Source organism: Pan troglodytes, chromosome 16, assembly GCF_028858775.2.
Source record: "Pan troglodytes isolate AG18354 chromosome 16, NHGRI_mPanTro3-v2.0_pri, whole genome shotgun sequence".
In the NCBI taxonomy this organism is placed as follows: domain Eukaryota; kingdom Metazoa; phylum Chordata; class Mammalia; order Primates; family Hominidae; genus Pan; species Pan troglodytes.
The window spans coordinates 55,632,289-55,656,795 of NC_072414.2; the positions used below are offsets into that span (position 1 = coordinate 55,632,289).

General features: G+C 38.1%; 1 protein-coding gene across 30 annotated transcripts in view; it reads right to left on the bottom strand.

Moving 5' to 3' along the window:
* The window catches only part of HERC1 (HECT and RLD domain containing E3 ubiquitin protein ligase family member 1), a 285,017-nt gene that overhangs the window by 31,930 nt on the left and 228,580 nt on the right, over positions 1–24,507 (bottom strand). For 24 of the 30 annotated variants that reach the window (XR_010151727.1, XM_054667631.2, XM_054667632.1 and 21 more), the window contains 18 exons: positions 24,338–24,462; positions 22,851–23,071; positions 21,613–21,885; positions 20,837–20,885; positions 19,605–19,805; positions 18,408–18,597; positions 15,943–16,213; positions 15,597–15,810; positions 13,968–14,224; positions 12,273–12,400; positions 10,797–10,924; positions 9,241–9,441; positions 7,571–7,701; positions 4,972–5,171; positions 4,481–4,586; positions 2,892–3,038; positions 2,424–2,525; positions 937–1,110 (listed from right to left, as the gene is read on the bottom strand). Coding sequence is in view for 29 of the 30 variants with exons in the window: in XM_054667631.2 (XP_054523606.1) it covers positions 937–1,110; positions 2,424–2,525; positions 2,892–3,038; positions 4,481–4,586; positions 4,972–5,171; positions 7,571–7,701; positions 9,241–9,441; positions 10,797–10,924; positions 12,273–12,400; positions 13,968–14,224; positions 15,597–15,810; positions 15,943–16,213; positions 18,408–18,597; positions 19,605–19,805; positions 20,837–20,885; positions 21,613–21,885; positions 22,851–23,071; positions 24,338–24,462 (3,118 nt within the window). In the remaining variant the exon portion in view is untranslated. Of the gene's footprint in view, positions 1–936; positions 1,111–2,423; positions 2,526–2,891; positions 3,039–4,480; positions 4,587–4,971; positions 5,172–7,570; positions 7,702–9,240; positions 9,442–10,796; positions 10,925–12,272; positions 12,401–13,967; positions 14,225–15,596; positions 15,811–15,942; positions 16,214–18,407; positions 18,598–19,604; positions 19,806–20,836; positions 20,890–21,612; positions 21,886–22,850; positions 23,072–24,337; positions 24,463–24,507 lie in introns of all 30 variants that reach the window. The other 6 variants (XM_063795109.1, XM_054667635.2, XM_054667640.2 and 3 more) reach the window with 6 other exon arrangements.

Here is a 24,507-nt window from a genome sequence, read left to right on the forward strand (position 1 = left end):
ATTTTTCAAGTTTACTGTTTAAGCTTTTTGCTAAGAAATAATTTTAGATTTAGAGTGAGTTGTACAGATAGTACCAAGGATTTCTGTATACCCTTCGCCCAACTTTATCTAATGTTAACATCTTATACAACCCTGGCACATTTATCAAAACTAACAAACTAACATTGGTACAATACTAACTAAACCACAGAACTTTATTTGGTTTTCCTCAGTTTTCCCATTAATACTCCTTTTCTGCTCCAGGATCCAATCTAAGCTATCACACTGCATATAGTACATTTTCATCATGGTTTTTCTTGATTGGAAAAAAAAGCAGGTAACTATTTAACCACAGAGATCTGCTCTTCTCACTTTCCTCCTTTATAAGAGAATCCTGGTAGCCATCAAAGGAAAAGCAAAAAGCTGGAAGACAGGCTACTTTAGGATCACTCTCTGGACAAGTTCAAATGCTGCAATTCCTCATTCCAGTATTTAATGACCCTACTCAATTCAACATAGCTCTTCCACTAAATTTTCCACAAAGATTTATCTAATAAGTGGAGACGATGTTCAGTCTGATACCCGCATCCATCCCTATCCCTCAACTTTTGGAATGGCCAAGCCATATAAAAATAGATATATGTGTGGGTCAGAAAAGGGAAGATATTCTGCTGCATAGGTATTTTAAGAAGCTTTGGAGTGAATAAATAATCTGAAAAGCAGTAATACAAACTTGGTGTTTGTTTCTTTATTTTACTCTGGTGAAAATAAAGCAAGAATAGACTTAGGGTTGCTGAACAACTCTTTTAGGCATGACTCACCTTCATTTGATTCTGCCCAAATAGCCCCACTTATTATCCTCAGACCTCATGCTTTTAAGGGATAAGTTCAAGGCTATAATCACATTCCAAAGCACCAGGTATCTGTGTATCTCTAGGAGTGAGTGTAATGAGTTACCTTTTCATAGGCATACTGCTCCTGAAGCATCATGGGGAGCCGCTCCAGAAATGCTCTCATGCAGGGAGCCATGTTCAATCCCAGAACACCCTGCTGTTTCAATGCTGTCCTACAGGTTGCCAAAACATGATTGGCAGCTGCCCATTCTGCCGTACAATTCACGACCAAAACATCCTGGTTGAAAATAAATCATGCCACATAATAAATTTGTTTAAATAAAAAATAATGCTATCACCATTTAATCTGTGAAATTCCTTCTAGTAACTGGGACATCTTTGCTTTTTGGATATTTTATATCCAAAAAGGCTATACTTTTAATGCCTATGGAACTTCAAAATATCCTAAATTTTGTCTAAGTAAAAAATAATGAGAAATAATAAAATTTGTGAACTACCTCTGATTAGCTGGTACTTTTTAAGGAAATAATGTCAATAATTAACTATTTCTTCAGAACCTACAGAATAAGGTATCTAGTATATTTCAAAAGTCATGTCTGACATGACTACAAGGATAGCTGCAAAAGAGGTAGCACTGCTTTAACTCTGGCTCTATGGCTTATTCTACACAGGCCACTACTGCCTAGGGTCTGATTCTACATTTTACTTTCAGTAGAACCTTTCATGAAGTTTACAGCTTATTTTAACATCATTTAACCATATAAAATGTAAATCAAATCAGCACATTGGCTCTAATCTCTAAGGGTATGAAAAATAATACTGTAGGGAATAATGTTATATCATAGAATTACTTCACAGCAGGGGACCAGCAGTTTTACTAGAATATTAAATTTGAAAGCCAAGATATATTTTGTATACTTAGTTAAATGTCTTTGCAATGCTTCTTCTTTTCAGGGAAAAATTGTTTGAGATAGTTTTTTTTTTCCTTTGGGATGGGCTCTCACTCTGTCACCCAGGTTGGAGTACAATGGCGCAGTCTCGGCTCACTGCAACCTCTGCCTCCTGGGTTCAAGCAATTCTCCCGCCTCAGCCTTCCAAGTAGCTGAGACTATAGGCATGTGCCACCACGCCTGGCTAATTTTTGTATTTTTAGTAGAGATGGGGTTTCACCATGTTGGCCAGGCTGGTCTTGAACTCCTGACCTCGAGCAATCTGCCCACCTCAGCCTCCCCAAAGTGCTGGGATTACAGGCATGAGCCACTGCACCTGGCCTTGAGATAGTTTAGTGCTACTGTCAAAAATCATGGCAGAAAGTCAAAATCTACTTTATCACTTCCAATGGAAATGAAATTGTTCAATATCTAAGCACTGTCACCAAAGTATGGGGTGTAGTAGAAAAAACACTAGACTATAAATCAGGAGACTTAGGTTCTAATTCTCCTTCTGCTACTAAATAGTTGCACTGTTTTGGACAAGTAGTAATCCCTCTGGACATCAGGTTTCTCCTCCATAAAGTGGGGTGGTTAGACTATGATTTCTAAAGTTCTTTACAAGCTTACACCCTATCATTTGATATAACTATAATATTACCTTTGATCTATTTGAGCAAGCAGCTACTCCAACTTCTGGAATCCATACTGTGGTCTGAATAGCTCCAGAGCCTATCACAACAGTTTGCAAGACAGAGCCATCCTAAAATGAGATATATTTACCAATACACACCACTGAACTGTAGGTATAATTTACATTTAAATTTCTATTTCACATTGACAAAAACATATTCTAAAGTCTACATTTTAGCTAAATTCAGCAACATCCAATCACATACCTACTACAAAATTTTCTAGGACACAGCTGATTTTAAAAACACTTATCATCAGTAAGAAAAATGTAAGGGCAGAGGATTCTGAAAGAAGTTTCCTCAGTATTCAAGAGATTACTCTATAAAATGTTTCTACAATTGGTTAATTTTTATCATTAATTGGTTAATTTTTATCATATGTGTTTAAGTTAGTGTCAAAATATTCCTTAACATAAAAATAAAATCTATGCTCTTACCCTTAAAGACCAAATGTTCATGAGCCCACCTAGTCCACCAGACACCAGGGCCAACCCATCAGAACTAAAGGCAACAGTCCGAACAGGAGTGATGTGTCCCCGCAGCTGATAAACACACTTGGCTCCTGATGATTTCCTATATCCATCCTGAAATTCATTATTTTTAACATGCATTAAAATAAAGATAAATTATATAAGTTCAAGATTTATCATTCACTCTTGGAAATTTTATATTTCAGAATAAAATTGGCAAGGGGGAGAGATAATTTCTCTCATAAAGGATAGTAAGCTTGACTGAATCAGTAATAAAATATCAATCTGATTCCCTTTGTTGAAGCTTTCATCTTTTTTAAAAAATATATTTCTAAACTAGTTTTCTACTCTTCAAACTACAGAAATAACATCTCAAAGTTCTAATTATCCCTCAAAGACAGGAAAATACTGACTACTTTTTAACCAGTGTTTTGATTTTTAAATTTTCACTTCATGTAATTTTCATTTTTATCCCCTAACATTTGTGAACTGCACATGCTGACTCTATATAAATAGATTCCTCTTTTTGTTGGCTGATGGTTCTGTCTGTCACACATTTGTTCTGCAAGCTTTAGAAGTGACATAGGTAAGGCCTGTCTACAGGGCTGCCCTCCAGCACAAAGAGTAAACCAGACCTATCTGTAGTACTCCCACCTCCACTGCTGTGATATTCTCCTATTAGTGAGTTGGCTACTCCTTCCCTCCCTCTTCACCCTTTCTCCTCGTCCTTAAGCTCCTTCTTCCTTTTAGTTATGACAACATAATACTATATGTATTCACTACCCAAAGATGATGTAAAGTGTATTTCTTCCAAGGGTATCATGAGCAAAAGGAAGGCAACAGAATGTACAAACTGGTAGCTCAGAGATGCGATCTGACTGGCCACTCAGTGTTTTAAACAATTTTAAGTTAGGTGCCAATGTTTAATATTGGGAGATTTTACTTAAACATTGGATTCTTAGCATCTATAGAAAAATAAAACAATCTGGTAACAACAGGCTCTTAATTCTGGAAACTGACAATCAGCTGTGTGCCTTTATATAAAGCATGTAAGCTTCTTTGTTTTTTTTTTCTGTTTTTGCTTTTTACCCTCTCCAAACCTTCTAACCCTAGCTTTATGAATTTATGTTACTCGCCTAGAGGGCTCTCTATAAATATATACATTTGTAACTTCTGTTTAATATAAATAAATCATTCTTCATAGCAAGGATTCTGGCATCAGTTGGAGATTCTTTGGATGGATGTGCTCCCATGGAGTTTCTATTTTAATGTACTAACAACTTACGACTCGTCTATCTGTAGTATCAATTATATCCACTATCACAGTAACAGTCACCACTTAATATGTATAGAATATCTCATTTTACCAAGCAATTATGGTATCTCTGATTTATAAAAAATTAAGCTAATTCAGGATGACAATTACTTATATTTCCCAATGGATCTTGCCCTTTGGGATATAGTAATGACTTTTTTAGTAACCAAGGGAGAATGACTTTGATGTCATATACTTTCCATAGTTTCAGATAAAGTCTTCAAAAACACCAGAATGTTACCTGGCAATTTGATTCCTGGTCCCACCATCCTTCTGCACTAGTCACATTGGTCTGTGTAGTATCTTGAGGAATGCGCCAAACACATACTAAGCCACTCTGACAGCCACTTAAAAAAATTGATCACATAAAACCAGAACATGTCAATATGCATTAAGTAAAAATATTTCCGAATTGCAATCAATTAAGATCTGATAGAACCACTGCATTATTTTTTAAACTTATTTGTAGTACATACAATCTTTTACAAGAAATACAACCGAGGCCAATATTCTAACAACATCACACCCAGAGATAAGGAGATTACATACCAAGTTTCACACTGGACAACTACTACTCTTTCTTTTCTCTGAGATAATCTTATAATGTTACACATTATAAGAATAGTAACTGGCAATAAACTCTTTAAGACTACTGAGAAGCCACACTTAACGCAAATAACAGTCTATACCAATATAAAAACTAAGACGTATAGATGCAAATTGACAACATACGTAGCCATCAGTAACTGCAACTTGGATCCTTTCCCTGGAAGGCGGCACCAAGCAATGCCATTTACAATAGATGGATGGCAGAGTGAATGTAGACAGCGCCAGCATCCCGAAATAGAGCCCCAGAGTTTCACACTGTCTTCTTTGGCACATGTCATAAGAATATGACCTGTAGGGTCCCACTTCATGCTAATAAGAGTATCCTTAAAATGGAAGGAAGAGAAAAAAAATCGGAGTAATGTTTCCTTCACAAATACTTTAAATTCAGTAATACATAACTTATATTTCTTAGCATCTATATTTCTATAACTCATTTATTTTGAAATCAATTATTTTATGCAAATCAGATACTGCCGTATCATTCCCAATCACTAGACCAACTTACCCTTTAATGTAGTCTGTGTTATATATATTTGCTGCAGTCAAAGCTCAACAAATGTTAGTAGGATAAATGAATTATGAAATTCTGACTCAAAAGGGATATGTTATCTCTCATTAGCATTTGTATTTATTAAGAGTTATCCTTATTGACTAGTAATCATTACAGTATAAAAAAGAAGAGACTTAAAAAAAATGCACCCCTTACATCCCAATAGCAAACACTTATGATAATCTGGGATATGTTTTGTGTTTATATGGCTGTGATCACTGTGCTCTTCTGATTTTATTTTTATTTTTCAATCCTCTTCTACATCTTCTAACTCCTGGTTTCATGCATTTATGCTACTTGCCTAGATGGTCCTGTAAATATCTGAACTGGCAACCTCTGTTTAAGGTAAAAAAACCATTCTTCATGAACGGAATTTCTGACATTACGGGGAGCATTTGAACAGGAGGTATTACCAGGGTGTTCATAATTCACTGTTTTAGCTTTACTCTTTCATGGCTTATTTATTTTTACATAGACTTATCCATGTATATCCATGGTCCAAAGATTCTGTGCAACAACAGAACATTAAGTCATAAGTGACTGATGTAAAAAAATTTTAAAAGAAACTAGTATCAAGCAATAGTAGAGGCTTAAAAAAAAAAAAAAAAAAAAAAAAAAAAAACCAAGAAGGCTGGGCACCGTGGCTCACGCCCGTAATCCAAACACTTTGGGAGGCCGAGGTGGGCGGATCATGAAGTCAGGAATTCGAGACCAGCCTGGCCAGCATGGTGAAACCCCGTCTCTAGTAAAAATAAAAAAAAAAAAATTAGCCGGGAGTGGTGGCGGGCGCCTGTAATCCCAGCTACTCAGGAGGCTGAGGCAGGAAAATTGCTTGAACCCGGGAAGCGGAGGTTGCAGTGAGCTGAGATCGTGCCACTGTACTCCAGGTTGGGTGACAGAGCATGACTCCATCTCAGGAAAAAACAAACAAACAAAAACAAAAACAAAGCAAAACAAGAAAAAGCAACTATCTGGTAAAGATGCTTTTACCAGAATATATACAAATAGCCAATAGGCATATGAAAAAATGCTCAACGTCACTAATCATCAGAGAAAAGCAAATTCAAACCACAATGAGCCATGTGCGTTGGCTCACGCCTGTAATCCCAGCACTTTGGGAGGCTGAGGCAGGCAGATCACTTGAGGTCAGGAGTTCGAGACCAGCCTGACCAACATGGTGAAACCCTGTCTCTACTAAAAATATAAAAATTAGCCAGTTTGGTGGTGAGTGCCTGTAATCCCAGCTACTCAGGAGACTGAGGCAGAAGAATTGCTTGAACCTGGGGGTTGGAAATTGCAGTGAGCCAAGATCGCACCCCTGCACTCCAGCCTGGGCGAAAAAGCTAGACTCTGTCTAAAAAAATAAAAATTTACATTAAAAAAAAAAAAAAACCACAATGAGATATCATCTCACCCCAGTCAGGATGGTTATTATTAAAAAGACAAAAAACAACAGATGTCGGCAAGAAAGTGGTGAAAAGGGAACTCTTAAACACTGTTGGTGGGAATGTAAATTAGTACAAACTCTATAGAAAACAGTATGGGGATTTCTCAATGAACAAAAACCAGAACTACCATTTGATCCAGCAATCCCACTACTGAGTATCTACCCAAAGGAAAATAAATCATTTTCTCAAAAAGATGCCTGCACTCATACATTTATCACAACACCATTCACAATAGCAAAGATATGGAATCAACCTAAGTGTCCATCAATGGATGACTGGATAATGAAAACATGGTATATATAAACAATGGAATACTACGCAGCCATAAGAAGAATGAAATCAGGTATTTTAAGCAACATGGTTGGAACTGGAGCCCATTATCTTAAGTTAAATAAGTCAGTCACAGAAAGGCAAATATTACATTTTTTTCACTTTTAAGTGGTTATTATTAAAAAGACAAAAAACAACAGATGTTGGCAAGAAAGTGGTGAAAAGGGAACTCACGTGTACACACGGTCCTAGAGTGTGGAATGATAGACAAGGGAGACTTGGAAGGTGAGGGCTGGGAGGAGGATGGATTATGAGAGATTACTTGATGGGTACAATGTATGTCATTTGGGTGATGGATATCCTAAAATATCTGACTTCGCCACTGTGTAATCTATGCATGTAACAAAATTATATTTGTATCCCATAAAATTACGTTTTTTAAAGATGCATTTACCTTATGTGCATCAATTAGAACAATGCCTCCTTTCTCAAGTGGTTCCTTTGTTCCCAGTAACAGTTTTCCATCAAAATATCCCACTGCAAATGGTCTGTCTTCACTGAACCATGCAATGCAAGTAACAGACACTAACATGATCAAAACAAAAGAGTAAGGAAAAGATAGTTATTTGTCATTGTCTGACTTAAAAGACAGAGACTTTGAAAGAAATAATGATAATGCAACCATTGCAAGTAAATTTCCAAATAGCTCTTTAATGCATTTAGACAAAATGTAGGCGTACAGTGAGGATTCCATGTAACATACTTTTTTAAAGTGTCGCTTATCTGTGACAAGGACTACCTAATTTATAATCTTTCATTCTTTTTCAGGTGGTTGTTGAAAAATAGAGACAAAAATTAAATTCCTTTGCTGACTGTAAGTCACCATAGGTTCTTTCCTTTTGGACCAAAATCTACCATGAAACTGAGAAGTGAAAGAACCCAAGTCATAGAAAGAAAATTACATCTCTTTTTTTGCTTATTTAATATTCCCTATTCAGTATGTTTCCATATTCTATCAAAATGTTCTGTTCTCACAATCTATATTTCTACTTGTTTCTTCAAGTATATGTAACACTGAAAGACTACAAAAGAAGTAAAAACAGTATCTGTGAGGGTAGAATGGGAGTGTGGGAACTGAGTAGACAGGAGAAAGACTTTTCACTGTATGCTTTTTAAAACTTGAATTTTTGAACCCTATGAAAGTATTACCTATTCTTAAACAAACAAAACAAACCTCTTCTGTTAATGGAATACCATGTAAGCAAGCACTATGACTTTGAATTACCCCACTTCCCCCAGACAACCAACAAAATCTAGTGAGATGCATTCACGTTCAAAGGAACACCACAGTAAGAAGAAAGCAGACTTCCTAATCTCTCTTGTCAGATCAGGAATTCCCCACTTCCCCTTCCTCCATTACTTCAATTTTACTCATTTTTTAAAAGACAATTTCATCTCGGCCAGGCACGGTGGCTCACGCCTGTAATCCCAGGACTTTGGGAGGCCGAGGTGGGCGGATCACAAGGTGAGGAGATCGAGACCATCCTGGCCAACATGGTGAAACCCTGTCTCTACTAAAAATACAAAAATTAGCTGGGCGTAGTGGTGAGTGCCTGTAATCCCAGCTACTTGGGAGGCTGAGGCAGGAGAATAGCTTGAACCAGGGAGTCAGAGGTTGCAGTGAGCCGAGATCGTGCCACTGCACTCCAGCCTGGTGACAGAGCGAGACTCCTTCTCAAAACAAAACAAAACAAAACAAAACAAAAAAAACCACACACACAAAAACAATTTCATCTCTACCAATGATTATGACCTTCTTTTCTCTTGGACAGTCCTAACTTTCAAAGGAGACTTGGAATCTGCTATAAATATTAAGCCACACAAAAGATGAATTACTAATGTTATAATACTATTAAATCTCATTTTGACAGAGATGTGTGGTGGGGGCTAGGAGATAAATATCTTTCAATTCAGTAACTAATTAAAATTAAAACATGACTGGAAAATTTTGAAAACAAAGCCAAGATAATATTCACTTGGTATTTTTAAAAGCAAATGCCAAAAAGCTAAGTCTAGAAAGGAAGTTGGAGACTCCGTCAGCTAGACGTAAGTGCAGTCATTTACCATCCTTTCGATAGCAATGCTCCAATTCTCGACGGTGCATGGTGGACACATCAACAACTTCAATCAGTCCCAGAGATCCATCCATCCGTCCCACCAACAACAGTTCTGGAGACTCTCCTGACCAGGCTGTAGCCGGACCCTCTTCTGGCCAAGCCAGAGCAGATACCCAATGAGGCTGAATATCTACTAATCCTTTTCCTCCTAAAGAGGGAAAAAATGTTAACTAGTTTTTACTTAATTCTTAAAAAGAAAAAAAGGAACAGAAACAAATACTACTTAATTCTAATACACACTCAAAGCAGTTCCGAATTTCATAATAGCCTACTAATGAATAAGACCATGAAGGCAGGATCCTTCATTTATAATACTATATATGATCATAAAATTAAAGTTTTTCAGCCGGGCACAGTGGCTCATGCCTGTAATCCTAGCACTTTGGGAGGCCGAGACGGGCGGATCACCTGAGGTCAGGAATTCAAGACCAGCCTAGTCAACATGGTGAAACCTCTTCTCTACTAAAACTACACAAAAAATTGGCCAGGCATGGTGGCACGCGCCTGTAGTCCCAGCTACCTGGGAGATGGAGGCTGCAGTGAGCCGAGATCACGCCACTGTACTCCAGCCTGAATGACAGAGCAAGACTCCATCTCAAAATAAATAAATAAATAAATAAATAAATAAATAAATAAATAAATAAAATTAATGTTTTTCTGTAACCTTTTTTTTTTTTTTTGAAAGAGGGTCTTGCTCTGTTGCCCAGGTTGGAGTGAGTACAGTGGCATGATCATGGCTCACTGCAGCCCCAAACTCCCAGGCCCAAGCAATCCTTGAGCCTCAGCTTCCTGAGTCCCTGAGGTTCCAGGCATATGTCACCACGCCTGGCTGTCTGTAACTATTAATAGGGCAAAATGGTAGCGTTATAGAAGAGAGTGTAAAGAAAAACACTGAATGTACAAATGTACAAATGTCAAGCACTTAAGTCCTTTCTCAACAATTACTGATAACCACATTAGCATAAGAAACTTACCTGCAGTTAAGGCTAGCTATTCCTCAAATGTCACACAGAACAGTTATTCCTCAAGTATGTGACACAGAACACCTATTCCTCAAATATGTAAAAACAAATGAAAATACTAATAAGCTCAATATTACAATAATTATTTTTACTTTCCAGAGAGGTATAATAAAAACTGACAAGAATTTATACCTGCAAAATAAACATAATAGAAATATTTCAAGCAATTCAAAAGAATACATAGCTTAAAATTCAGTGACAACTACATCTCCCCAAACCCTACTCTGAATACTTAGTGGTACACGAAAAAAAATTTAAGTTTATAACTACTAGGTTAGTTGAAAGTCCCAGAAAGAAAAGTCAATAAATGAGCACTTCCTCTCTAATTTGAAGCACACAGTGCATAGATTGAAATTTCAGAGTTGTTGGAAGGCTTGTGAATTTCAAGGTGAAGAGAAACCACTGTTTGGACTCAGAAGACTAAGAAGAAGGCTTTAAAAAACTACTTTCAGCAGTTTACTAGTGTTTACATGACTCTTACCATTAACTTGCCAGATATTCACCATCTTTTCCAAAGCGCCTGCTAGATATTTGCCACTGATACTCCAGGAAACTGGTGAGAAACTTGGATCACTGGGTGATCCCAGGCTTTCCTCAGCATCCCCTTCCCTAGAATATAACAGACAGATATGCAGTTCTAATCCCCATCATTCAAAAGTAAATTAAATCCCAAACCTTAAAATAAGGGTTTCATATAGACTAGAGTGTATAACTGATTCTTCTGTTTCAAAACCTTGGCTAGCAGTATTTAACAGTTACACATTCATTAATGTTTGTCACCATGTGAAAAATGAATTATAAAAGAGTGATATTAGACTTTTCCTCATTTAATGTAGTATACAACTTGTCAATAAAGACATTCAAATTCTGTATGCGTTGTACAGATGGTTATTATTCAGAAGACATTGATTCTTATTTGCCTAAACTCTTGGGAAGACTTCAGAAAAGAAATAGCTACAGCTGGCTATAAAATTATTAAAAATGCAGCCAGGCGTAGTGGCTCACATCTGTAATCCCAGCATTTGGGAGGCTGGGGCGGGCAGATCACAAGGTCAGGAGTTTGAGACCAGCCTGGCCAACATAGTGAAACCCTGTCTCTACTAATAATACAAAAATTAGCCGGGCATGGTGGCAGGCACCTGTAGTCCCAGCTTCTTGGGAAGAGAAGGCAGCAGAATCACTTGAACCCGGGAGGCAGAGGTTGTGGTGAGCTGAGATTGCACCACTGCACTCTAGCCTAGGCAGCAGAGCGAGACTCAGTCTCAAAAAAAAAAAAAAAAAAAAAACAAAAAAAAAAACTGTTGAAAATGCTACATTCTGATACAGAAGCAATATAATTACTCTAATTCCTAAACAACTCTTAAAGACCTATGGCAAATTAGCCTACTGTTTTACATAGTTGAACATTTATTTACTAGTAGATCTTGATTTAATTCTAAGTCCAGATACAGATGATTTAAAATTATGTTTTCTGAATTTTCATCCTGGAAAGTTAAAAATACACATTGAAAATACAGTAATACTGGCCGGGCGCGGTGGCTCACGCCTGTAATCCCAGCACTTTGGGAGGCCGAGGCGGGCGGATCACGAGGTCAGGAGATCAAGACCATCCTGGCTAACACGGTGAAACCCCGTCTCTACTAAAAATACAAAAAATTAGCCGGGCGTGGTAGCGGGCGCCTGTAGTCCCAGCTACTCGGGAGGCTGAGGCAGGAGAATGGCGTGAACCCGGGAGGCGGAGCTTGCAGTGAGCCGAGATCGCGCCACTGCACTCCAGCCTGGCAGAGCGAGACTCCGTCTCAAAAAAAAAAAAAAAAAAAAGAAAATACAGTAATACTAATCTAAAAGAAAATTTCAAAAAATTTTAGTGACAATATGATTACATTAACACAACCAAGATGAGGCATGTTTAGGATTCTCTTATTTTAAATGGTATACACGTGATGTTAGCACTCACAATCTGTTGAACACACAGGTCTGCTGCAGTGAATATTGCTTCTTGGTAACATTCCATACGCGGATAGTGCCATCATTGCCACTTGTAGCCAAAAGACCTTTTTTATTACACCAAACACATGTCATTACCTAGAAAAGTTGAAACAGGTAGTCTAATAATTTTCTATTCAAATGATTTTATTATTTGAAAAAGTTGTATCCAATTTTTAAAAATCTACCATGAAATTAAAAGAAAAGCATCCATTCCTTTCTTTTCTTGAGATGAAGTCTTGCTCTGTTGCCCAGACTGGAGTGCAGTGGCTCAATCTCAGCTCACTGCAACCTCCATCTCCCGTGTTTAAGCAATTTTCATGCCTCAGCCTCCAATTACAGGCACGTGCCACCACAACTGGATAATTTTTGTATTTTTAGTAGAGATAGGTTTCGCCATGATGGCCAGGCTGGTCTCGAATGCCTGGCCTCAAGTGATCCGCCCACCTCAGCCTCTCAAAATTCTGGGATTACAGGCATGAGCCACCACACCCAGCCTCCATTCTTTTCTAAATGGCTTGCAAATATATTTGAAGCTTTACTTATTTGAAGTGTAGCTTTAAGGTACTATGCAATAATGCATTTGAATTATCTGAGACCTATTATAATCTTTACTAAATATGTTTACTTAATAAGTACTTTAACATTTTATGTTCTATAAAATAAATAACACAGACTAAGAAGTAATTTTAAAAATTGTTTAAGTAGGCCAGGTGCAGTGGCTCACACCTGTAATCCCAGCACTGTGGGAGGCCAAGGCAGGCGGATCACCTGAGGTCAGGAGTTTGAGACCAGCCTGGCCAACATGGAAAAACCCTGTCTCCACTAAAAATACAAAAAATTAGCCGATTGTGGTGGTGCACATCTGTAATTCCAGCTACGTGGGAGGCTGAGGCAGGAGAATCACTTGAACCTGGGAGGCGGGGACTACAGTGAGCCGAGATCTCACCACTGTACTCCAGTCTGGGTGAGACTCCGTTAAAAAAAAAATGTTTAAGTAATACAATTCAATCTTCATTTCTTGTTACAGCTCAGAGACCCCGTGGGTTAGATTAAAATAGTGAGGCCAATTTCTTTTCCTTTTGCATGCTGTCCTTCAGTATCTGTGGGTGATTGGTTCCATGATTCCCTGCCCCAAATTTGCAGACAGATTCCTTATAAAATTGGGGTAGTATCTGCATACAACATATATATATCCTCCCATGTAATTTAAATCATCTCATGATTACTTTAAATACCTAACAGAATGTAAATACTATGTAAACAGTTATACTGTACTTTTCATTTGTATTATTTTTTATTATTGGATCATTATTTTTTACCCCAATATTTTCCATTGGTAGTTGGTTGAATCAATGGATGCGGAACCCACGGATACAGAGGATCAAATGCATAAGTCTTCATCTTTTGTGAAGCTATTCCTTTGGTTTTCTTCTCATCCCCCATCCAATTCTCCAATTCGTATACTATTATATCAAACCAGCATACAGAGAAAGTAGAGTTGGTAACTGCCAGGAACATCTTTGTAATTGTGTGCATGTGTATGTGTACGTGTGAAAGAGAGTGACACAAAGAGAGAGACCTAAACTTTGAGCTCTTTGAGAAGAGAAGAGACTATTTCATCTTACGTAACGTGATTAACACACTTTCCACTCAAAATACTTACTCTGTTCTGATGAGCCTCCAACTTGATAAAGGAGCATTTTCTAAGATCTCCTCCCATATCGGCAAGTGTCTGCAGAGTAGTTTGGTTGTCACGGTCGTGTGCAGCAAGAGTGCGCACGAGTTGCTGAGCTGCCCATTGCCGATGCTGTGAGGACAGCCTGGAGGAGAGGCAGCAGGCTGCCAGGGCATTAGCCAACTCCAGAGGGCCTACAGCAGAAGGATCATAGGAAGGATGGGCATACAATTGGGCAATTAAACCTGCTTAAACAAAACATGAAATGATGCTCAGGTGAGATTTGGTGGTGGTGAACAAGCAAATGGGTTAACCCATATCTTTTAAGAATTAGCACTTTTGCAAGCAATTATTTCACTAAAATATGCACACAAGAAATAAAGCATTTATCTCACATCAAATTCTGTAAGAAATCTGATTCATTAAAAATATACATTTTAGGCCAGGCATGGTGGCTCACGCCTGTAATCCCAGTGCTTTGGGAGGCCAAGGTGGGAGGATCACCTGAGGTCAGGAGTTCGAGACCAGCCTGGCCAACATGGTGAAACCCCCATCTCTACTGAAAATACAAAAAAAAAAAAAAAAAATTAGCCACACCATGGTATGGTGGCACGTGCCTGTAATCCCAGCTACTCGGGAGGCTGAGGCAGGAGAATTGCTTCAACCTGGGAGACGGAGGTTGCGGTGAACCGAGACTGTGCCACTGCACTCCAGCCTGGGTGACACAGCAAGACTCCAACTCAAAAATAAAAAAAAATTATTATACAACAATCAATAATAGTCTTTGCTCCAAGGACTCAGTAGACTAAGAAAGCAGCAGAAATAATTTTAAAACCAGGATGGAGACGGCATGCCTTTAAGAAAACAGTTTGGCTTTTGTTGCTCAAAAGTGATGGTGTGATTGTAACCAGTCAAGGAACTGGGCTGATAGATCCAAAAGCCAGTATCGGCAGGGCGTGGTGGCTCATGCCTGTAATCTGAGCACTTTGGGAGGTCGAGGTGGGAGGATCACACAAGGCCAGGAGTTCAAGATGAGCCTGGCCAACATGGCGAAACCCCGTCTCTACTAAAAATAGAAAAATTAGCCGGGCATGGTGGCATGTGCCTGTAATCCCAGCTACTTGGGAGGCTGAGGCAGGAGAATCACTTGAGCCCAGGAGGTGGAGGTTGTACTGAGCCAAGATTGTGCCACTGCACTCCAGTTTGGGCGACAGAGTGAGACTCTGTCTCAAAAAGAAACAAAAAACAAAAGCCAGTTATCTCTTGGCTAAATGGTCCTGATGAAGAGAAAGGCAATACTGATAAGTAGTCCCTTCAAAGTGTTATAATCTTAAAACAAAGAGAAAACACTGCCTTCATCTAAATTTTATTAAAGAAACCTACCAGGATTATTATCTATGGTAACTCAAATCATAATCTATAACTAAACTAATATGGTACATTTTCTAATCTTTGTTTCCATACACAGTGAAAAAGTATCTATGCACTTCTTTTATGTTCTAAACTTAAGAAACTCACGTCATATAATTTATCATATACTAACAACGTAAAAACATTATTTAAAAATAAGAATCAAGTCAATTAGAAGACTGTATGTTTCAGTAGTATGAAACCTACCTTTCTTTTCAACTTCTGACTTATCATAGTTAGGTCTTAGTTTGGCCCCTTTGTCTGCTAGCAATGCCACAAGGGCCTGTGTTACAACAAAGTTTGGGGAGGTCACAAGCTTGTTCTCTTCAGCAATTCCTCGGAGAAAGCTGGGTAGAAACTTTCGCTGAATTGAGTCATCAACTGTGGTTAGATTTACACCTGTTGCAGCAGAAATCAAGTTCTGAAGAAGCAATTGGAAAAACAGGCTTAATTTTTACATGTAATTTTCGAACAAAAATATTTCATTTCAAAAGGCTCAAGAATCAGTTAGAAATAATCAATGTAACGGGGAAAAGTACTGAAAGTAGCTTACCTGTGTACACAACTGTACAAGCAGTTTGGCAGCACTAGGAGCATTTGATGCCAGACATCCCACTGCTGTGCTCAGATAGGCCAAGCAAGAGATAGGCTTGTTAGCCTTGCTATGCCCACCTCGTGATCGTTCTGAGGTGCTAGCCATGGCAGAAGGGCTGGTGGAGAGGCCAGCTCTCCCTGCTGCTGCCAAGCACATTAATCGAACTAGCGTTCGGATATCTGTTAGCCCCAGAGACTCAAGACCAGCAGCCAGGCTACAACTGGAACCACTGCCAGTAAAGAAAAACATCTCAGATGGATAAAGAAAACGGATTTCTTAAGGGACCATTTGCAGTCCCACATAACATTCACAGCATCAACAACCATAATAAAATGTAAGCTGCACTATCATTAGCCATATATGTCCTAAGAGTTGCCAAAGGTATCAAGCTGGAAACTGGCATCTAAACGTTCTCTCCTTTTAATAAGTATTGGCATATACTTGAAGTACAATTGAACTGTCAAAGTAAAACAGGAATGTTCACAAAGCATAAATTTTCATAAGCTGAACAAACCCATGTCACCGCCCTCCAGATCAAGAAACAGAACATTGCCAGTACCTCAGAAAACTGCTTTGGGCTTTTCTCAGTCACGATGCTCTCAAAAGTAACCACTATCCTGACTTCTAAAGCTACAAATTAGTTTTGCCTGTTTTTGAACTTTACATCAATTGAATAATTAACGTATGTACTCTTTTGTGTCTGGCTTCTTCAATATTATGTTTGCAAGATTCATCCAAACCTTGTAGCATTAAGCAGTTTGTTTTCATTGACATATACATGAAATCTGCCACAGTTCATTTATCCCTACAGATGACAATCAGGCGGTTTCCAACATGGGGCTATTATGAATAGTACTACCATGAATGATTGGTCTTTAGGGGGCACACATTTAAGTATTTCTGTTGGATATATACCCAGAAGTGGATCTCTGGGTCACAGAGTATGTTCCTGTTCAGTTTTAGTTGATACTATCGAACAGTTTTCCAAAGTGGTTATACCAATTCATTTTCTCACTAACAATGTATGGGAGTTTTAGCTGTTTCAGTCACTTTTTTCTCTCTAGTGTTTTAAATGTTTGCCATTCTTGTGGGTGTGCAATGGTATCTCATTGGTGGGTTTTTTGTCTTAGGTTTTTTTTTGTTTTTTTTTTTTTTTTTTGAGACAGGGTCTCACTATGTTTCCCAGGCTGGTCTCAAACTCCTGGCTCAAGGGTTCCTCCCGTCTTGGCCTCCCAATCACACTGGATTTTAATTTTCATTTCTCTGAAGACTCATTGAGGTTGAACATCTTTTCATGTTTATTGGCCATCTGGAGATCCTCTTTTGTGAAACACTTCTTAATGTGTTTTGTCCACTTTCTTCTGGGTTGTCTTTTTCTTGTTAATTTATAGGAATTCTTTACACATTCTGTTGGTTAGATGCATTACTAATATATTCTCCTGTTCTATGGCTTGCTTTTTTACTTTCTTACTTTTCAAATCACTTTTGCTAAACAGAGGTTTTCTATTTTATTGTATTCCAATTTATCAATCTTTTATGGCAGATTCCTTTTGTGACTTGCTTGAGGAATTTTTGCTTGTCCCAAGACAAAGAAGCAATTCTTCTATGTTACCTTCAATAAACTTTATTGATTTATTTTTCTTTCATATTTAGATCTAATAGCCACTTTATAACTATTTGCTTTATATAGTTTGAGGTTGGGACCAAGGCTTTTTTTTTCTATGTGGATAAACCATCAGACCCTGCTTCAGTTACTGAAAAAAACAGCCTTTCTCTATTGCTCTACAGTGTGAACCACTGTCATAAATCAAACCATAAATCAAGTGTTTATTTATATGTGTGGGTCAGTTTCTGAACTGTCTTCTGTACTATCCTATTTGCCTATCCTTGAGCCAATAGCACACAGTCTTATGGAAATTTTGTTTTTCTTTCAGGATCTTTCTGCCTTCACAGATTTGCCATTAAATACTCCTGCTTAATCACTTCTTAAACAGCTGTCTTTTAGGTATTTCTGGTTCTCATCCCCTTTTTACATTACACTCCACAGTATCAACATGGCAAGGATCCCCATGATGGCATCTGCAGGCTGACTTAGCTACACAGACGGTCAATATATTTTGACCTTTAGTTTTTGATCCAGCACCATTGGGATCAACAGCCTTAGTTTCCCATTTCAAGCAACAAAATAAAATGTATGCAGTTTACTCAGTTGTGATAATGGCATTATTTTCTACCTAAAAAGAGCCAAGTATTAACTGAATGACCGATTGAGTGAATAACAATGACTACGTCTAACATCTTTCATTCAACAGTACATATTCAAGCTTCTAAAATTCTATCTCACCCTCCCAAACACCACCAGACTTCCAGCTAATGTACACTAGAAGTTAACTTAGCATCATGTGACATAAAATAACACTTACCTGACTGAGAGAAGAGACAGCGCTCTCATGACCATGGTTCTGGCCAGAAGAACCTGAGCAGCAGCAGTCACTCTCCTTAAAGCCACCACACGGTCATGAGGGTTTGCTAGGGCAGCTGCCTGCTCTCCTAACGTTATTCTCCCAGAGGAGCTCTTTTCTACGGAGCCATGGCAACCTGAAAAACATAATTCTGTTTTGTTCTCAACAAGGTAAGAAAAAAATATATCTGAACTACTAAAAACATTTCCTATTCTACAGAGGTTCCATAACAAACCAATGTCTTTTGCTCATCTGGAACTTGGTTATACAGAAAATTTCTTAGGAGAAACTCACATATTTCTAAGTTTAAACTTGGATATTTCTAACTTAGATATTTCTATGTTAACAATGTATTTACCATAGGAGTATTTATACTTAATTTACCATTAAGTATTTTTTGTTTTGTTCATTTTGCCCATGTATCACATCTACTGATTATAAGTGCTTTGAGAACTTATAAAGGACTGAATTACCAATACTGCCCAATTCTTTATTTTGTATTCCCTATACCAAAAATTTACCACACCCTCTCACACCCAAATAAAAAGAAGACTGCACAATAATTTTGAGTTGGTTACAGGATTCCCTTAACACCAAGTTTTTTAAAAAATAACAAGTTCTATAAATCTTTTTATTGCTTCGGTATCATGAAAGACAAAAAAAAAAAATCAAAACATTTATTTTTTCCTCTTGAGACAGGGTCTGGTTCTGTCACCCAGGCTGGAGCGCAGTGGCTCAATCATCACTCACCATAACCTCAAACTCCTGGGATTAAACAATTTTTCTGCCTCAGCCTCCTGAGTAGCTGGGACTAAAGGTGCACACCACCACACCAGCTACTTTTCTTCATTTTTTTTATAGAAATGGGTCTCACCATGTTGCCCAGCCTGGTCTTGAACTGCTGGCCTCAAGCGACCTTCTTTCTTTGGCCTTCCAAAGTGCTGGGATTACGAGCATAAGCCACCAAGCCCAGCCAAAACTTAATACCACATTATACCTTCAAAATGTTAAAACAACTGGCTAAAGAGACTTGTTGGGGTGAAATAATGTTGAACCATTAGTCTTATTTACTTTTACTTTATTATTATTATTTACCTATCTAAGAAACAAATTATAGTAGATGCTATAAAATCAATGCAAATCAGGATTTCAGTTTACCTATTTGCATCAGAGTCTCTTCCATACTGTTGGTGGCTGTGACCATTGCTACTGATGCTCCCAGTGGATCGCTGTCAGGGAACTGAACTGGTTCTGGTACAATGCGCCGGTCATTTAAACCAAGCGGTCCAGCAAGTAATTCAAATTCTTCTTCACCAGTTAGCTTTTCATCTTCATCAACATCCAACATGTCCCAGTCTTCTGGAATTTAAATAAATAAATGTATAGTATGTGAATTTAAATATTACATAAATCTGCTGGCAATGGTTGTTCTGAAAATACATCTAAAATGCAGATGAGCAGCCAGATGCGATGGCTCACGCCTGTAATCCCAACACTCTGGGAGGCCGAGGCGACTGGATCACATGAGGTCAGGAATTTGAGACCAGCCTGGCCAACATGATGAAACCCCATCCCCACCAAAAAATACAAAAATTAGCCAGGCATTGTGGTGTGTGCCTGTAATCCCAGCTACTCAGGAGGCTGAGACCGGAGAATTGCTTGAACCTGGGAGGCCGTGGCTGCAGTGAGCTGAGATCACGCCACAGCACTACAGCCTGGGCAACAGAGTGAGACTCCATCTCAAAGAAATAAAAATAATAAATAAATAAATAAATAAATAAATAAAATGCAGATGGATTGAAAGTCCAGTGACCACATAATGAACTATGGCACCATCTCCTGAAAACTTAACCAAACTGCACTCCTGAAGCATAAGTGAGACTCTCAGGGAAAGGGAGTCAATGTAGTTAAATAAGTTGATAGCAATAGCAAATGCTACAGCTGGTAACAGAGGTTTAAACTAATTAAAAATATTGTCATGGGTCCAACAAAGAGTTCTTAGCTGTCTGTAATCATTAGGGAATGAGTTATTTCAAGAAAATGAGTGCTCCAGAAAAATCAATGCTCATCTCTATTTATTTTTTACTTTCCACAATTAGGGTGGAAATTCAAAATATACCACATCCTTTCCCTACTTTGAAAAAAAATACACCTAATAGAAATTAAGATTCTGTGGTAAAGTTGGTCTTTGAAACCAGGTTCTTCTCCTTTGACTTTTAAACCAGCGTTGTTGCTATTAAATTCCCTTGAGTTTTTAAGGGAAAATTTAAGTTAACATGTACACAAATACAAACACACACACACACGAAGGTGAATTTTAGTAACAGATGTTAAGCAGAGAGGATATATAAAAAAACATGTAAAATAAAGAGGCTCTCAAAACAAACTACCTTCATACACACTGTCTTGCTTGCCAATTAGATCTGGAGCTTGTCCCTTGTACCTGCACCAAACATGAAGAACATTGCATTTTTATATAAAACAGTTAGTACCCCAAAATGCAAATTAAGTCATTAGAACATTTTAAGAGGTCATTAATAAAGCAGCACAAAATAAAAAAGTATGTTTCATGTTATAGGCTAACATAATAAAAACTGCTGGTATGTAGGTACACACATGCTTACAAAATCAATGATTATTTTACCGAACTACTGGGGAGATTTCTGGGTTACCTAAAACAACTCTTTTAACCAAATTCTATTCCATAAAGCCTTAAAGATTTTAATAGTTGACAATTAAGGGCAACAAACCTACTCTCTAGGGATTAAGGATGTAAAGAGATAATATTTTTATGGAACTCGTTTAATCAAAAGTCTGTTTTTTTCATCAGGAAAAAGATCTTAATTAAAATGCCAGAAATATGGTAGAAAATACCAATGAAAAGAATTGAGTAGAAGCTTCCTGAGGGTTAAGGCAAGGGTCCTGACCATTACTTGCCAACAAGTCAGAGGTTAACACAGTCAAACTCCAGGGAAGGATATGTTGGTTTGCCATTATTCCTGGGAACATGAATTTCTGAAACCCCTCCATCCCTTCTGCCCAAAGTGTAAGAATCACGGGATTTCAGGGAAGGTTAAATGTAACTCCTCACGTGAAAAATCTACAGTTCCCAAGACTTAAGGTATGAGATATCTTCAGGAGGTCTGGATATCTACACAATTTCAAGGTACCTTTCAGAACTTGTTGACTTAGATTTGGTCTTCAGGGCTAAGTACTTCTCCCTGCAGGTGCCACATAACAGGTAGTATGGATTTCCACTCCCACATTCACCGCCAAACCAGCCATCCACATAGGAACCATTGCTGCGATAGCCCTGGCGGTTTGCACTGCGCCCACAGCCTGGATGGTTTCTCTTCATGTGCTGATTGAAGCTGACGACGCTGCATTCACACAGTTCACACACCACCACTTCTTCCCTGTCTTCAGACTCGCAAACATGCTGCACAAAAGGATTTCATACCAAATGATTAGTCAATTTAACATAAAACCAAGAAGTACCAAGTAGATTATTTATGATATTAAATTACTTTATTACATATGCTAGAATATTTCCAACATGTTCATTAATGCTAAATAAAAAATTTCTTTCAAATCAGAATTCAGACAACACAATCGGAAGGTGTTCTTTGCCCTCTCTCACTCTAATAAGTTATATCAATAATACAAGTAACTGAGTATCCTACTGAGAAGAGTTAATGAACATGACAATCTGTCCTATCTCAAAATGAGGCTTTAAAAAAAAAAAAACTCCACTAGTGAAAAGAACTAATTTTCATCTGGTCACAAAATGCATACCTACTTTATGAATTTTTGAGAAAAATCATTATGATTCACTTATTTATATAGCAGATTCTCTTTCCTGTAGGACTTACATCTATGAGCTTTTTGGTCTCCCTACTACAAAAATGTAATGCTAACCAATGTATATACAAACCCACCATGTACCCTGCCCCTAGATGGAGGTATTTACAAGATCTAGGTGAGCACTGGTTCCTAGAATAAGGCATTACATTGATTAAATGGAACCTATGAAGGAGAAGAACATGCATTCAGATAGCAATGTGAGCACAGCAGCCATGTTATATAACCTGTCAAAGTCTACTGGAACCTGATGCTTGTTTTGTAATCTATCTTTGACATCAGAATCAAATATTACCACAGTATGACTCTATTCATCTTGTCTGGGGAGAGAAACAATAAAATCCCACAGAGAAAGCAAGAGAGACTTTTCCTTATTAGTTTGTAGGTATCAAAGTAACCTCATGCTTTAAATCCCCAAACCTCAGGATGAGATAAAATACTTTTTAGAGTGTTTCAACTCTAGGCAAGGCTGCTGTTAGTAAGCTATACGAACAGGAGGGCAGGAAAATAAGTCAGAGCAGCCCCCGCTGCAGTCACACACACCCAGGTAGGCCAATCCAGTACCTCTGGGATCCACATTCCCAGAATATCATTGTCACTGGTCAGGTCTTGTCCAAACATAGCTTCCATCGCCTCATCATCAAGATCAATTTCCAATTCCTCATCTAAATTAAAGTCATACAACGCCCCTGGGTCTTGCTGCAAAGATATTCCTTCTCGCCGACTTTGATTCCTGTGGGCCTGCACAGAGCGGTATAATCCCGCTCAGAACAAAACAAAAAAGGCATTTTATTTGCATGCATAAAATAATTCTGAATATTTCGCCAGTTCTTAACTGCCATACATGTAGGTGAGAACCTATCTCAGTTGTCTTATTGGATCTCAGACCATAAAACATCAAATTATACCTATCACGTGTGTTTCCTCTCTTGCAAATGGGGATAATAATAGCACTCATATCTCACTGGGTTATTGATAGGTTTAAGTAAGAGAATCCATGCGATGCTTTATAACGTTTTTGTTGCTGTTTTTAGAGACAGGATCTGGATCTGTCACTCAAGCTGGAGTGCAATGGCACAATCCCAGCTCACTGTAACCCTGAACCCCTGGGCTCAAGACATCCTCCTGTCTCAGCCTCCTGAGTAGCTAGGACTACAGGCACATGCCACCATACCCAGCTAACCGGTTTTTAATTTTTTTGTAAAGACAGGGTCTTGCTATGTTGCCCAGGCTGGTCTCAAACTCCTAGCCTCAAGTGATTTCTCCTGCCTCCACCTCCCAAAGTGCTGGGATTATAGGCATGAGCCACTGCTATAATGTTAATCATATAGAAAAAAACTTCAATAAATATTGGCTATTACTATTCTTTTAGGTTTTAAAAAAAATCAGTTACCTTAATTATATGAGAAATATACAGTTCTCTCACTGTTCCCGTAAATTACTGAATCATTACTCGTGTTGTAGTATTTCAGTGATCAAATTCTGTTTTGACAAATCACATATTCAAGTTTTTGGTTTGGAAAATATATTCCCTATAATTTATATTTTACATGCCCAGAACGTAATCCTAGAATGTACTAATGTAATGAGGGAATCTGGTCCTTATCTAGCAGTGAAGCCCTAACAACCACAGAGCAGTACATCAGAAAAGCCAGGGCCTACTTTTTTGGCACAGTGCCCTTTCCAGCTCCTTCTTACCACTGATGCTAAACATTAAACATGCATCATCACTTCTTAAATTATAATTGACTGAGAGCAGAAGGAAAAGCATTTATATAATTTCTCAAAATCTACAAGTGGCCAGTATAGACTTCTGCACCCAGGGAAACTTAAAAATAAGCCTATGAATGTATGCTATGATTTAAATAAAATTATGTAAATGCATAGAAAATGATATCCAAATAGCTGTTCTGTTAATGTGGAGGGACTGAGCACTTAGTATCATTAGTTTGCATCTTCTTTAATGTGCCTTTATATTGCTTTCAAAATAAGATCTTTCACAAAGAAAAGGATACGGAACATACAATTACCTGCTCTTGCTAGCAGTGTGCGAGCAGCTAAGTCAAACTTGTGTCTTCTTGTTACCGCTGAGCGACCTCTAGCTGATGGTCCACTTCCAGAAGCTGCATTCTCTGTATGATCCAAATTATCAGGGCTACAAGTGCAAGTGAGAAAGCAACACAAAGTTTTTGAAACCATT